Source organism: Sinocyclocheilus anshuiensis, unplaced genomic scaffold (assembly GCF_001515605.1).
Source record: "Sinocyclocheilus anshuiensis isolate Anshui unplaced genomic scaffold, SAMN03320099.WGS_v1.1 scaffold420, whole genome shotgun sequence".
In the NCBI taxonomy this organism is placed as follows: domain Eukaryota; kingdom Metazoa; phylum Chordata; class Actinopteri; order Cypriniformes; family Cyprinidae; genus Sinocyclocheilus; species Sinocyclocheilus anshuiensis.
Genome location: NW_015557082.1, coordinates 563,717 through 577,902, shown reverse-complemented (window position 1 = coordinate 577,902; position 14,186 = coordinate 563,717). Strand labels below are relative to the sequence as shown.

General features: G+C 40.5%; 1 protein-coding gene across 1 annotated transcript in view; it reads left to right on the top strand.

Annotated features, from left to right (window-relative positions):
* Nucleotides 1–14,186, top strand: part of LOC107676967 (C3 and PZP-like alpha-2-macroglobulin domain-containing protein 8) — a 48,640-nt gene that overhangs the window by 8,822 nt on the left and 25,632 nt on the right. Inside the window, exons 9-25 of the mRNA XM_016471733.1 lie at nt 1,971–2,055; nt 2,141–2,249; nt 2,768–2,995; nt 3,104–3,274; nt 4,510–4,638; nt 4,720–4,915; nt 5,505–5,680; nt 5,786–5,935; nt 6,010–6,168; nt 6,259–6,401; nt 6,507–6,569; nt 6,969–7,200; nt 8,710–8,863; nt 9,733–9,872; nt 10,445–10,496; nt 10,626–10,924; nt 13,853–14,078. Of these exons, the coding sequence (XP_016327219.1) occupies nt 1,971–2,055; nt 2,141–2,249; nt 2,768–2,995; nt 3,104–3,274; nt 4,510–4,638; nt 4,720–4,915; nt 5,505–5,680; nt 5,786–5,935; nt 6,010–6,168; nt 6,259–6,401; nt 6,507–6,569; nt 6,969–7,200; nt 8,710–8,863; nt 9,733–9,872; nt 10,445–10,496; nt 10,626–10,924; nt 13,853–14,078 (2,712 nt within the window). The remainder of the gene's footprint in view (nt 1–1,970; nt 2,056–2,140; nt 2,250–2,767; nt 2,996–3,103; nt 3,275–4,509; nt 4,639–4,719; nt 4,916–5,504; nt 5,681–5,785; nt 5,936–6,009; nt 6,169–6,258; nt 6,402–6,506; nt 6,570–6,968; nt 7,201–8,709; nt 8,864–9,732; nt 9,873–10,444; nt 10,497–10,625; nt 10,925–13,852; nt 14,079–14,186) is intronic.

Below are 14,186 nucleotides of genomic sequence, written 5' to 3'. Positions count from 1 at the left end.
CTTTACAGATCTTCTTTATGCACCAAGAGCTTGTAACACTCCAAAGAGAAAGGAAAAATTGAAATCGCATCTAATGCATCCCTCTACATTGCGAGTAAATCACTCGCATATGTGACTAATCTTCACTCTGGGTGACTAAATGATGTCTAATATTAGCCACTGGCTAATAAATTCTCAGATTGTACTCGCCAGTGTGAGTTGGCGGCTAAGTATAAGTTTAGCACAGATATATTTTCACTCGCCGAACACACTGACTGAGCGCTTCAGAGTTTCACTCCCCGTCAAGCAATCTGTGATATTTCTCAGTTCATCTGAATGGACGTGCAACGCACCTGTGTTTGACGTACCGTGAACTCTAGTGTAAAGGCGCACACCTTGTCTCACACACACGCAGAGAGAGAGAGAGAGAGAGAGAAAGAGAGAGAGAGAGAGCCTTGTTTAAGAGTTAATAATATATGTGCTGTGTCCATACCTGGCCAATGTTCCTCTGAAAAGCTGCTGGATCCTTGTGTGGCCGAGTATTCTGTAACGGAGTCGGTGAGACGAGAGGCATGCGGATCCATATGCAAGCTTTTATTTACAGGCATGGTCAACACAGGCAAGAGTCGGGCACCAGCAAACAGATATGTAGAGGCAACCCTCTACATTGCGAGTAAATCACTCGCATATGCGACTAATCTTCACTCTGGGTGATTAAATTATGTCTAATATTAGCCACTGGCTAATAAATTCTCAGATTTTACTCGCCAGTGTGTGAGTTGGATGCTAAGTATAAGTTTAGCACAGATATATTTTCACTCGCCGAACACACTGACTGAGCGCTTCAGAGTTTCACTCCCCGTCAAGCGATCTGTGATATTTCTCAGTTCATCTGAATGGATGTGCAACGCACCTGTGTTTGACGTACCGTGAACTCTAGTGTAAAGGCGCACACCTTGCCGTCACTTTGTCTCACACACACGCAGAGAGAGATCAAGAGAGTCTACATGCAGAATTGACGCGCTACATGTAAACGATATTCTTTGTTGTATTTTCCAGTCAAAATAATGCCGTTCCTTTGTAATTCTTCAGCTTATAAGAACTGCCGGGTTCTCCGGTAGTGGGCGGAACTAATGCACAAACGACAATCTCATTGGCTGACGCTCACCTATTATCATCCCTGTTTTGATTTCAGCAAATCAGTTCGAGCGAACGCGCACAACCTGATTAATATTCATGAATCCAGCAGCTCATTAATCCTTGCAGAACCGTGCATTTTATATTGTTCTTATTAGTAGAATTCTAGGTATTATTATTATTATTATTATCTTATCAGTATTATTGTTAGTTTTTCCACATTTTTATTTACAGAAACACTGAATAACCAAAAAAGCAGCACCACCAGTCCTAAGTTCAGTTAAAATTACTAATATGCATTCATACATGGTTTTAATTCTAATTACTAAAGTTCTACCATTAAATAATACTTGATTATCATATAATGCTTGACTGACTGATGTTAAGAATGTAGTACTTTCAGATATTTAAAAAGCTGTGCCATTTTACAAACATTTATTTATATATATAATTTAAAACACACACACACACACATGCATATATGGTATATCAGTCTGGCGAGTAAACTAAAAAATTTACTAGCCAATGGTGATTCAATTGCCAAGGTGTCCGTAGAGGGTTGATATGACCCCTTTAAAGAACTGATTCAATTAAATGTAACCACACAATACAGTAAATCGTCTCTAAAACATAGAAAATTAATAACACTCTCTAAAGCATGAATCCATAATATGGTATCATTTAAGGAACTCAGGTTTTCACAACAAGGACAGTTTCAAAACAAAGGACAATTGTTTTTTGCATATTGTCAACTAAAATGTTATTGTTGACTAAAACTTCCAATCCAATCCAAGAGTGAAATGGACAGAAACCAATAAATATGATTGATTTTAGTCTGCTTTTCTCTTGAACAGTCATGCCCAGGTTTGAGCTCATCATTGAGCCCCCTCCCTACATTCGAGACCTCAATTCATGTGAAGAGGTCACAGTCAAGGCAAGGTAATAGGACAAAAACCTGCCTGACACCTTAAGCTAGTCATTTTACAATGGCCTTCAATTTCTTACTCACCCTGCCTTTTTCCAGGTACACCTTTGGAAAGCCAGTGTCGGGCAAATTAACAGTTAATATGACAGTCAATGGCATAGGCTACTACAGACATGAAGTTGGCCACTCGGTGGTGAAATCAATGGAGGTGAGTGCATGATAAAGTATTTCTCTGCTGAAAAGTCTTGCATATGTTCTGTTTTGCATGCTGTTGTCTCCATGAGGTTCCTTAACTTGCTCAACTTCTTTAGTTGACCGTCTTCACCAGCAAAGATTTGCAAGCATGGCTGCACTGGTCTGCTAGCGCTCTATCCCAAATGCCAGCCTCACCCTTTGCGGTCCACCTCTAATTTCACACTTGTAACGACATGTAGACTGTTGAGTAGTAGTCCACTGTAATGTCTAGACCAGTGCAAGCTCGGCAAAAGGAGACATTGCTGGCATGTGGTTTCCACAAAGGTGTAGTCCATAGCCACTCCTTGTGGTCTGCATGGGCAAAACTGCAAGTCCACATTAAAAATTGCCAATTTGGACAGGGGCAAGATTGACCAGTAACTAACCAGTGTTAACCAACTAGTCCAAGTTAGTCTTTTTAACACTCTATGCCCTTGTAACATCAAAAGTAAGTAGCAATTCTCTGCAACAAGTTTCTTTTCTTCTACATAGATTAAAGGCTCAGCCACTTTCAGCCTCTGCGTGAAGGACATGATGCCCTTAGAGGTTACAGACCATTTCCGAGGTGCAGTGAACATGTGGGTGACAGTGAGCAGTGTGGATGGTGGACAGCAGACCATGTTTGATGATTCAACGCCCGTCCACAAGCAGCTCATTGACATCAAGTATTCCAAAGATACTCGCAAGCAGTTCAAACCTGGTCTGCCCTACAAAGGGATGGTGAGAGGAGGATCAGTCTTCTGGTAGAAAACAGATGAGATGTTTCCTTTTATCCTTTCTACTAATCAATGCTAATTTGGAATGATCGTTTTTCACCACTGACCCCAGATTGAGGTGACCTATCCTGACGGGAGCCCAGCGGAAGGCGTACAAGTGCGGGTTAAGGCCGAACTTACCCCGAAGGACAACATCTACACTAGTGAGCTGGTCTCACGCAATGGCAAGGCCACTTTTGAGATTCCCTCCATCCCCACAGCTGCCCAGTACGTCTGGCTGGAGGTCAGTGGGAGGGATTTGGAGATTTGTTGGACGCTTCTTTTAGGGGTGGTGAAGGGTAGCCAACCTAAGAGGCTCTCTGACCCTCCCATAGACAGCAAGGGAACTACCACGGTCAAGGCACAGAAAAGTACCAAGATGATCGACAAAGTAGTCCATGTGACATGTAACAGAATTTTCGTTTTTGGGTGAACTATCCCTTTAAAAGAACACTCCACTATTTTTGAAAATAGGCTCATTTTCCAACTCACCTAGAGTTAAACAGTTGAGTTTTATCAGGCGCTGCGTAATATCATTGTGCCTGCTGCACCCATGGTACGGCAGCAAAGTTCCTTGATTATTACGCGGGAATGAGAGTATAGTTCCTAGCCATATCGGCCTAGAAAATCGCAACTTTTCATTTTCCGTCGGTCTTAGTACACGATGTAACTACAGAAGAGTCAAGTTTTAAATAGGAAAAATATAGAAACTCTATGGTCATTTTTGAGCGAGATGGTAACGGTCTAATCAGATTCAATGATCTATGCTAAGCTACAGCTAAAACTGCTACGCCAGACCCAGAGATCGGCTGAGTAGGACAATGAGCCTATTTTCAAAAATAGTGGAGTGTTCCTTTAAGAGGCTAGTAATTGTAGGTTCAATTCCTGAAAAGTTTCAAACACTGGTGTTGATTGAAGTAGTACCATTGTTCAGCAAGGCACATGACTCCCAGGTTGCTCAAGTGCCATTGGGACGGTTCCTCTAATGTAGGGGTGTCCTAACCTGTTCCTGGAGGGTCACTATCCTGCCGAGTTTAGCTCCAACCTCAGCACATCTGAACCAGCTAATCCAGGTCGTAAGACTCACTAGAAACCTCCTCGCAAACGTGTTGGATCTGCAGGACACTGGCTCTCCAGGAATAGGATTGTATACCCTAGCTCTAATGTCACTTTCACACTAGAAGTTTTGATCAAAACCTGGATTTTATTGACCATGAATTTTGGTTTGTTTGATCATTGAGAAGGACGCGTTTCAGGTAAACACTAAAGATGCACATTTGCATCTGTGTAAATCTGGAGTTTGGTGCAATATGCTTTGTGAAAGATAGGAATGCAGTCTGAAAGAGAAGTACTATTAATTGTTTTTGTATAGCTTTTCACCAATATTTTGGTAGAAGTAGCACCAAATACAGTCCAAGTCACAGTACCGTCTATTTCTAACTTTCAGATTCAGTTCATTTATTTTCTTTTTGCTTGCAGTCAAAAGTGACTGCCATTGATGGCAGGCCTGCAGGAGACCAGTATCTCCCCAACTATCTGTCCATCAGTAGCTGGTATTCTCCTAGCAAGTGCCACATCCAGCTCCTAAGTCCCAGTGCTCCTCTTGTGGTAAGAGACACTGCCAATATAATTAGCGATGCTCGATAAGACAAACAACCTTTAATCATGGAAGCACCTGTTTGTGCCTAGATTGGACTAGAAGCAGATATCTCCTTAAAGTCCACCTGTCCCTGTAACTTCACTTTGCACTACGAGATCGCCTCTCGTGGGAATATTGTGCAGTCGGGTCAGACACATGCCAAGAGCATGGCCCTCCGTGAAAAGAGAGCTACAGTCACCTTTGACACAAACATTCACACCACCGCCAAACCGCCACGAGACTCAGGTCAGTATAATTGCAATTACAGCAATATGCCTTTTTCAATTTAGTGACTTATGGGCACTTTTGGTCATAAAATACGTTGTTTTTAAAATACTGTTTTTGATACTGTTTTCTGTGATTAAATGACGTTTTAAACATTTTTTTTAAATCCCTGACTCTTTTGTCTTGCTAAGGTTCATTTTACAGATACAATTTTATATATCCTAAATACAATGAAATTATATTTTCACTTTTCTTTTGGCATACTGTGACAAAATGACAAACAATAAAAATATTTACCTTGATTTTCTTTGTTTTTGTCTTTAATCTAATGGTCCTTACTTACACTGTTGTCTACTAGGTAATTCATACAATTGTAGTGGATGTTGTTACTTTTAATTTAAATACTTCATGCTTTATATTTCCTTATTTCTAATTCATCACTTTTGTGTACTGCGCATTGTTCTGAGAATAATATTGCTTATTTCATGACACAATGTTTTGAAACATTAATTAAATAATGAAGCTTACCTTTAGCTCATAAAGGCACTATTCTTCCTCTTTTTCCTCCCCATTTTTTGTCTGTCCATCTTTGTGTCCTCTGTCTGCCCAGACTCTGGTGTGTCCTCTTCTCAGGCTGAAAGAGACAGCTGCGTATCGGTTCTCCATTTCAACGTGACTCCTGCTATGGCCCCCCTCAGTCGCCTACTGGTCTACTATGTTCGGGAAAATGGAGAGGGGGTGACTGACAGTCTGCAGCTTCCTGTGCAGCCCCGTTTTGAAAATGAGGTGGGTTAGGTTGAAGCTCACTACTTAATAATCTGGTTTATAATTTATTAAAGGCACAGTTCACCAACCAATCTTGTTCCAAACTCATGACTTTCTTGTCCTTAGGTCTCTGTGTCTTTGTCCTCAAACGAGTCGATGCCGGGCAGTCCAGTCAGCATGAAGGTCCGAGCAGAGACTGGCTCATGTGTGTGTGTAGCTTCTGTGGACAAAAGCATGTACCTTCTCAAACCAGGCTTCCAGCTCACTCCTGAGAAGGTTGGTTCCCATATGAACCTTCCAACATGTCACCAATAGCTCAGAAACTGACTTAACAGTTTATGGGTTTGCAGGTGTTCAAGGAACTGGCTGAATTTGATGTATCTGATGCTTTTGGGGTACCCAAAGATGAGGGACATTTTTGGTGGCCCGGCTTGTCATCGCGAAGACGACGTTCCTCTGTGTTTCCATGGCACTGGGACATCACTAAAGATGCCCGTTTTGCTTTTACGGTGAGAACATCACCGTCTCCCATTTTTCAAAAAACATAAACCTCTAGTTTAGATATTAAAGGCTAATATGTTTATGTAACTGTATTGTAGGAGACAGGGCTGGTGGTGATGACCGATATGGTGGGTCTGAATCACAGGCAGAGTGGAGGGATGTACACAGACGAGGCCGTGCCCGCTTTTCAACCGCACACCTCCACCTTAATGGCAGCTATGCACTCCCGATCTGGGACACGGTACACATGCTCGCAGTGTCTGAAATTATAAGGTTAATCTCACAGGTGGTTGTCTCTAAGGTCAGTAAGAGAGTTGTTTCTTATGTCAGTGTGTGTGTTTTTCAGGGCAGAGAACCGCAGGCGTACGTTCTTCCCAGAGACATGGATATGGCATTGCTTTAACGTCAGGTAGTAAAATAGTACTTTGCTTAACTAAAGTTATATAAATTTTAGTAAAAAAAAAAAAAAGAAATGATTACTTTTATTAAGCATTAAATTGATCAAAAGTGACTGCAAAGACTAAAAGATTTGTATCTCTCTTGAGCAGCAAATCTGCACATTAGAATCATTTCTAAAGGATCATGTGACACTGAAGACTGGAGTAAAAATGGCTTCTGAAAATTCAGCTTTGCCATCATAGGAATAAATTATAGTTTAAAATATATTAACATAGAAAACAGTTTTAATCCAAAAAATGCAGCCTTGGTGAGCTTATATATATATATATAAGCTCACCAAGGCTGCATTATACTGCCAAGCAATATATATATATAAACACATAATTTTTGCAAATTGTAACTTTGACAGCAGTGTTACTGGAGAGGCTGAGTTACACTTGGACGTCCCTGATTCCATCACCACATGGGTGACAGAGGCTATCGGTCTGTCTGCTGAAAAGGGCCTGGGCTTGGCTCAGATCACAGAGCTGCGCACATTCAAGCCCTTCTTCATCGACTTCACCCTGCCATACAGCGTCGTCCGTGGTGAACAAACCAAAGTCCCATTGACAGTGTATAACTACCTTCCTACATGTGCAGAGGTGTGTGCATGTGCTTTTACGCAGAAAAATACATCAACATTTGCCACAATCTTAAAAGGGTCATGAACTTTTTTTTATATTGTACTGTTCTCTAAGGTCCACTTACAATGTTATCAAGATTTTTAAATCAAAAAACATTAGAATTTAGAAGCAATAGGCTATTTTTTGTCCTGTTTTTACCCCCAAATCAGAATGCTCTGTTTGAATAGACGTGGCGGATTGTAGACTCAGAAGTGAACGCCCACTGCTATGATTGGCTAAAAGTTGTTTATGTTTGACAGGCTACATCCTTCAGAGATGGACGCTGCAGTGATTTAGGTTTAAAATGCATAAATACTCAGTACATATCAAACGATCTGTTTAACAGACAATAGTGACCACGTAATATATAATAAAAATAAAAAATACCTTGCTACGTGTACTGCGTTAGGCTAACCGAGACTTGTCATTTGCACTTACATATTGTTGCTCTTTTGTTAGTTTTGATTGCTTCTATTGTCCTAATTTGTAAGTCGCTTTGGATAAAAGCATCTGCTAAATGACTAAATGTAAATGTAATGAAAACAGTTACTTGGTTACATTTACAATATACTTGGCACAGCATCGTCTTTTAGTTTCAATCTTTCTGAAAATCTTGTGTAGAATTGTGCCTTGTTTGTAAATGAATCCACGGTAAAATGAAGTTCTTACTGACGCGGTCTGGCATTTCACTAAAAATAAAGATCATCAAATAAAGTCTATCGTTTGGTTTATGCGTAGACCTGCGTTTGCCTCTTGTTATTTACACTACATGTGTGAATCGGTGGGCGGGGCTAAACAAGCAGTGATGTAGAAGCAGGCGTTGATCTTCTGCGGAGGCGGTGTTTAGCCACACTATTACATAATACAACGGTACATTCCACAACCTGTCATTTTAAAAATTTGGCTTCAATATAAGCTGTTTTTGGGCTAACAATAACGTTTTGAATTCTGAAACAGGATGTGTTTATAGCACAATGACCTCTTATATATCACAGTGTTATCATAGAGAATTGGGGCCAATAAGCAACCACCCAAGACACCCTAGCAGCCCCCAAGCAAACTCGGAACACCTTAGTAACTAAATAGCAACACTTTGGCACCATGGGAATGAATTTTGCATGGACAAGCACCATTTACAAGACACTTAAATGTCTTTGACTACCATAGATGCTATGTAAACCATTTTCTGCCTTCATATCGTGTGGACTGAAATGTTATTTAGTATCAGCTTATTTTTGACTTGAGGTATGTGCAGAGAAAAGATTTGCAGCAGTGTTGGCGCTGAGGGGTTTAGAGTTGAATCCTTGAGGAACGATGGGAGGCAATGAGATAGGCAGCATGGAAAATGTGCAATGCACCTTAAAAATTCCCCAGAATCCTTTAGGAGCCCTTGGGAGTTCATGCCTTATAAGTTTGAAAATGCGGAGCGCATGTGTTTGTGTGATACGGAGAAACTCCATGACTTATTTTTACACTCATTCTCCATAGGTCCATGTGAAAGTGTCAGTGCCCAAAGGGATCAAGTTTGTGGGTCACCCAGGAAAACACCATCTTACCCGGAAAAAGTGTGTGGCACCTGGGGAGGCCACGCCCACTTTTATAGTACTGCTCTTTTCTGAACTGGTGTCTGCCAATATCACAGGTTAGTCCATTGAATACTTAATCAATGGGTAAACCAAATCTTTCTCAGAAACAGTATAAGAAATCAGAAAAACTTCAGGAGGTGCATCTTGGGATACTTTTTAAACAGTACTGAAGGAGTTAACCTGTATGCTGGACACTTAGATCAAATGGTTTTTAGGATCATGAGAAACAAATTCAGTTGCCTGGTAGTTTATAAATCTTCTGCTTGCTTCATGTTTGACAAGAATTGTGTATTTGTTCTCACTGTTGTTTACATAATGTTTATTACTACAAGACATTGCAAACATTCTTGGGAATATTAATAAATCATTGTCGCATATTTTGACTCTTTGACTTGTTTCAGCCTGTAATTTCTTAAATGTACTGCCATTTTGGCCTTAGCAAAGCACAGCTGCCAAATGAAACCCTTGTCATTGACTTATCTAATGACCCATGCTGGACAACAACGATGTTCTTTTAAGCTATCAGACAAGGAAAAGTACATAAGGGCATAGAGGTGGGGGTCTTTTCTATGCATCTCTGTGGCATGTCAATGAATTTGCAGGTCAGTGCTGGCCAATGGGCCCCCAATGGCTCTGTCCTAGTCCCCCTGTCTCCAAGTCCTTCCTTCTCACTACACACATACAAAGGGGCTTTGCTGGCAAGCAGCCATTCTGCTGCGAAGCCATGTGTGTATCCTATTATCCCCAGGCCATCAGGGTCTCAGAAGACATTGCAGGGTTTGTTAAAAAAAAGGCTGCCAGAAATCTCCAATGTGTGCACTTGTACATGTATACATTTCCAAACACCAACTCTTCCCCTCATATGCACCCACAATGCAAATAAATCATTGTGATCTGTCATTTCTCATATTTGTTTCCATGGCAGCTCGCGCAGTGGCTTACAGTGAGCCAAGTTGCTGCTCTGATGGGCTGCAGTCCAACAAAGCAGGCAAAGTGGGTGAGGAACAGGAGGACAGGAGAAGCCCTGCGGGAATGGACTATGTGCGCAGGAGTGTGCTGGTAGAGGTGGGAACCCTGGATCTTATTGTCGCTATATGTTGTGTTGCAAACCGGTGAATTATGTAATCATTCAGATTGGAATGCACTGTATAGTTAGCACTGGCAATCTGTTGTTGCTGTGTTTCAGACCAGAGGATGTGAGTGCTACAAAGTTAAAGAATTAGTTCACTTCCAGAATAAAAATTCAAGCATTTGTGGTTAAAAAGTAAATACATTTTTGTTTTCTTTAGAAAATTACTGATCGTTTCACTAAATAAGACCCTTATTAATCGACTGGTATCATGTAGAGCCCTTTGAAGCTGCATTGAAACTGCAATTTGGACTTTCAACCCGTTGGCCACCATTGAAGTCGACTATATGGAGAAAAATCCTGTAATGTTTTCCTCAAAAATCTTAATTTCTTTTTGACTGAAGTAATAAAGACATGAACAACTTGGATGTTATAGGAGTTAGTAAATTATCAGGATTTTTTTATTCTGTAAGTGAACAAATTCTTTAAAGAATGTGCAGACGTGTTATGTGATTTTGCCTGGAGCAAGGAGTGTGTTTAAACATCCCTTCTTCTTGCTTTTCCATAGCCTGAAGGTTTACCTAGAGAGTACGCATACAGCGTCTTTTTCTGTCCAAATGGTAAGGTCTTTCCTGTTGTTTATTAATTCTCTAATTTGTTCAAAATGATAGTAATACTTGCTAGTTTCATGTTAGAATCCAAAGAGTGGGGAGTTTATTCTCCAATATTTCTTCCCTGGCATTTCGCAGAACGAATCCATATCTCCACACCCAATAAATATGAGTATCAATACGTCAAGAAGCCAGCGAAAGTCACGCATGTACAAGTGGCCATCAAAAGTCATAACGACGCCCACATTGCCCTCTCGCCCAGTGCACATGACAGCACCGAAATGGTGGAAATTGTCTTGGGTGGGCGGCAAAACTCACGCTCCTGGATCTCACGGGGTAAGATGGGAGAGCCTGTAGCCAGTGCCCCAACGCCAGGAATCCTATCCTCGGATGAGTTCCGAAGATTTTGGATCAGCTGGAGAGGAGGAGGAGTGCAGGTAAGTTAGACTTGAAAATATTAGGAGATGCAGTTTTTGATTTGATAGCTAAGGGTGTACTCACACTAGGCGATCTGAACCGTGCCCAAGTGCGTTTGACCCCCAAAGCCGAGTTCGTTTGACTAGTGTGATCACTCCGTACCGTGTGGTTGGTTTAGCCATCCCTGGCTCTGTTGGAAGAGGTGGGCCAGCCAGAGCACAGTTCAGTTGGGAACTTGAAGTGATATATCTGCAATATATTGTGAGAATAATAATATTTACTCAAAATAATAAACATTTACATTTAGTCATTTAGCAGATGCTTTTATCCAAAGCGACTTACAAATGAATAACTTTGTTAACCACAAAGTTAACAAAACGGTGGACTCCACTGTGAAGCTTCCCACTTGTGAAGTCGTGATTACGAGCTTGTCGCATTGAAATGATTTGTTGTCAGAAAGAATAAAATGTAATATTCCATTGGTTGATAACCATAAACATTCACCCCACTAAATAGTCAGCTTGCTCACAATTCTGGAATTTCAGTTAAATACATGCTTATTTCACTGTTTATAATGCATACAATATGCTTAAAATGATTGTTCGTATATAAATAGGCACTACTTTAACGACAAGACAAGGTGATGTAGTTGTTGTTAAAAAAAAACTAATAAAGAAAAGCATTGACAGCAGTTGTCCCCTCCCCATGTTTAAAGTTTATGGCCCGCCTAACTCAGATACTCGAGTATCAAATAAATCTCTGTGTTTCCCAGTAGTAAATACGACTTGAGGGGCCGTTCATGTCCAATGTCTAATTAGGAAACTCGTATTTATGATAATTCCAATAGCACTTGAAGGCAGCATAAAGCATGCTCCAGCCCGGAAAGTAAAGTGCAATGTGAGTGCAGGCCAGCGGGGGAGTGGGGAGGGGGCATAATCGCGTTCGGACTTGGTTCAAGGCAACCGTGCCTAGTGTGTGTACTGTACACCCTAAGATATAGATGGCATTTCAGGATGGGACTTTAGGTCAAACTATAGTATGTAATATGATTTATATAATTTTAAGACCACAAGATAGAGCTGCACGATTAATCATTAAAAGACTGCGATCTCGATTCAAACACAAAACGCAGTCTTATTTCTAAATGACAATGATTCGTCTGTGTCTATCAAACCTTTGACAAAGTCATATCAGAACATTCAAATCAGTGTTCGCACTGCCGCTGAAACAAAGAGAGCAGTTATCATGTTTGGATATGAAACGGCTTCACAAGCAGTCTTTTCAACCACACAGTATTATCGCTGTCTTACAATCATTCATATTATCACAGAAGTATTTGGATAAAAGTTTATAGTTAGGATATAAATACTGATGTCTATGGTTGCGATCAAAATGGAAAATATCATCTTTTGAAGGCAATTTTCGCTTCAAATTGGTGCTTCAAATAACATTTGTTGATTACAATATTTATTACATTGTTTCACCAGAAGGTGGCGACATGATTGTTAAAAAATGTATTTGTCATTGAATCATTCATTCAAGAGATTTATAAAAAAATGCTGATTCATTCAGCAATGGAACAAGTGAAGTATTTATGAGTGAGTCATTGAATCATTCACTCAAACATATTTTTAAATAATTCATTCAAATTAATGAAACATTTTTGAATAGAATGGGGCAATTAATTTTTTGTCACAGCCTCTAGTAAATGACATCTTATTTTGCTTAGTTCAGAATCATGGGAGAACTGTGATCTCTGTTTGAAAAAAAATTAATAAACAATCATGATTCTCAATTTATCCAGAGTCTTGCAGCTCTACCACAAGGGGTCGCTGTCATCAAACTGAGCAGGTTTGTTCGGACCGTGGAGGCAGTGGCACTTACCAAGTTTCGCTTCGGTAGGGAAAAAGTTTTGCTGAGTTACAGTTCACTTTGGTAGAGCGCAATTTAGCAACATTTATGACTATCAAAAATCCATTCGGTACGTTTTGTAAGTCTTGTCCAGTTGGTAAATATCTGGGATGATAGTGAAAAATTGAATACGACTTATAGGAGGAGTTGTGTTGTGCTAAATTTCTAGCTTGTTACTGGAAAACTGGCTACACCATTTTCAGAACCGTTCAGCTACTGTCATGCTATTGAAAAATGTAGTTGTGTTAGTAGTGTCGCTATGTTTAGTTAGTTGCTTCCCAACACTGCATTCTAATGAGGTCATATTCTACTGGCTAATGCCATTGCAAAGACCCAGTGATTTATTATCATTGAGTAGCTCTCACTGGCACTGGCACAGAAATATTCACATCCAGCACCTCTACTCTGTTGCATTGGTATACTTGCATATAGCTGGGGCTAGATTTGTTTTGAAAGTGACCTATTTTCATTGTTAGATGTTGAGTCATGTTCCATTGTACATGGTCTAATATAATGACACATCTTGATAATATAGGGAGACTGTCTATTAACGTGAGATTTCAAACTGGGTCTATGTAGGCTTAAGGTGATGTGGGTAGCTTTTGCCAAGACTTGGCAATTGTTTTTTATGAGCCCCCTGTGCTTGTTAAATGCAGTATTCATCAAACTGCTTTTTGAGTAGAACTTAATTGGTTTCCATGTTCTTATTATTGAATTAAAGTGTGTCATACTTGCTTGGGTTTTCTCTGAATGAGCGCATGCATACCTCCACCATGTCATGCACGGATCAGTTCATCATTTTGTTAGGGTGTTTCATTTTTACAAGCTCTAAAAGCAAATAAAAAACACCTTCACTGTGCTTCCCAGTTTAGATGCTTCACTGTGTTTATCTGGTCTTCCAGATGGACCACTTGAAAAGTACCTAAAACCATTTTAAAACAGTCTAAAAAAGACCAGACAAACTATCTTGGCCTAGCCTGAATTCCAGCTTATCACCATAGTCTGGTTTTATGGTTACATAATCTTTCTGGTGATAGGTGGGGCATGGCCTTGAGCCATCCAGTGAGACCCTGATTCTGCAGTGGGCTGGACCACTCCCTGCTCAGGTGCGGCATATTGGTTTCTCCACTGGCTGGGGTTCTGTAGGTGAGTTCAGGATCTGGCGCAAAGAAGATGCAGATGAGAACCACAATGAGGCCTTCACTCTGGGAGTCCCCCACAATGTGGTGCCAGGCTCAGAGAGAGCCACCGCTGCCATGATTGGTGAGAATTTATAGTGTAGCCACTAGCCACCCAACAGAACAAGCAACTAATTCACCTTAAAGTTTCTTTAATTTAGACATGCAGTTGCTATTGTCACAGTCTTTTGTG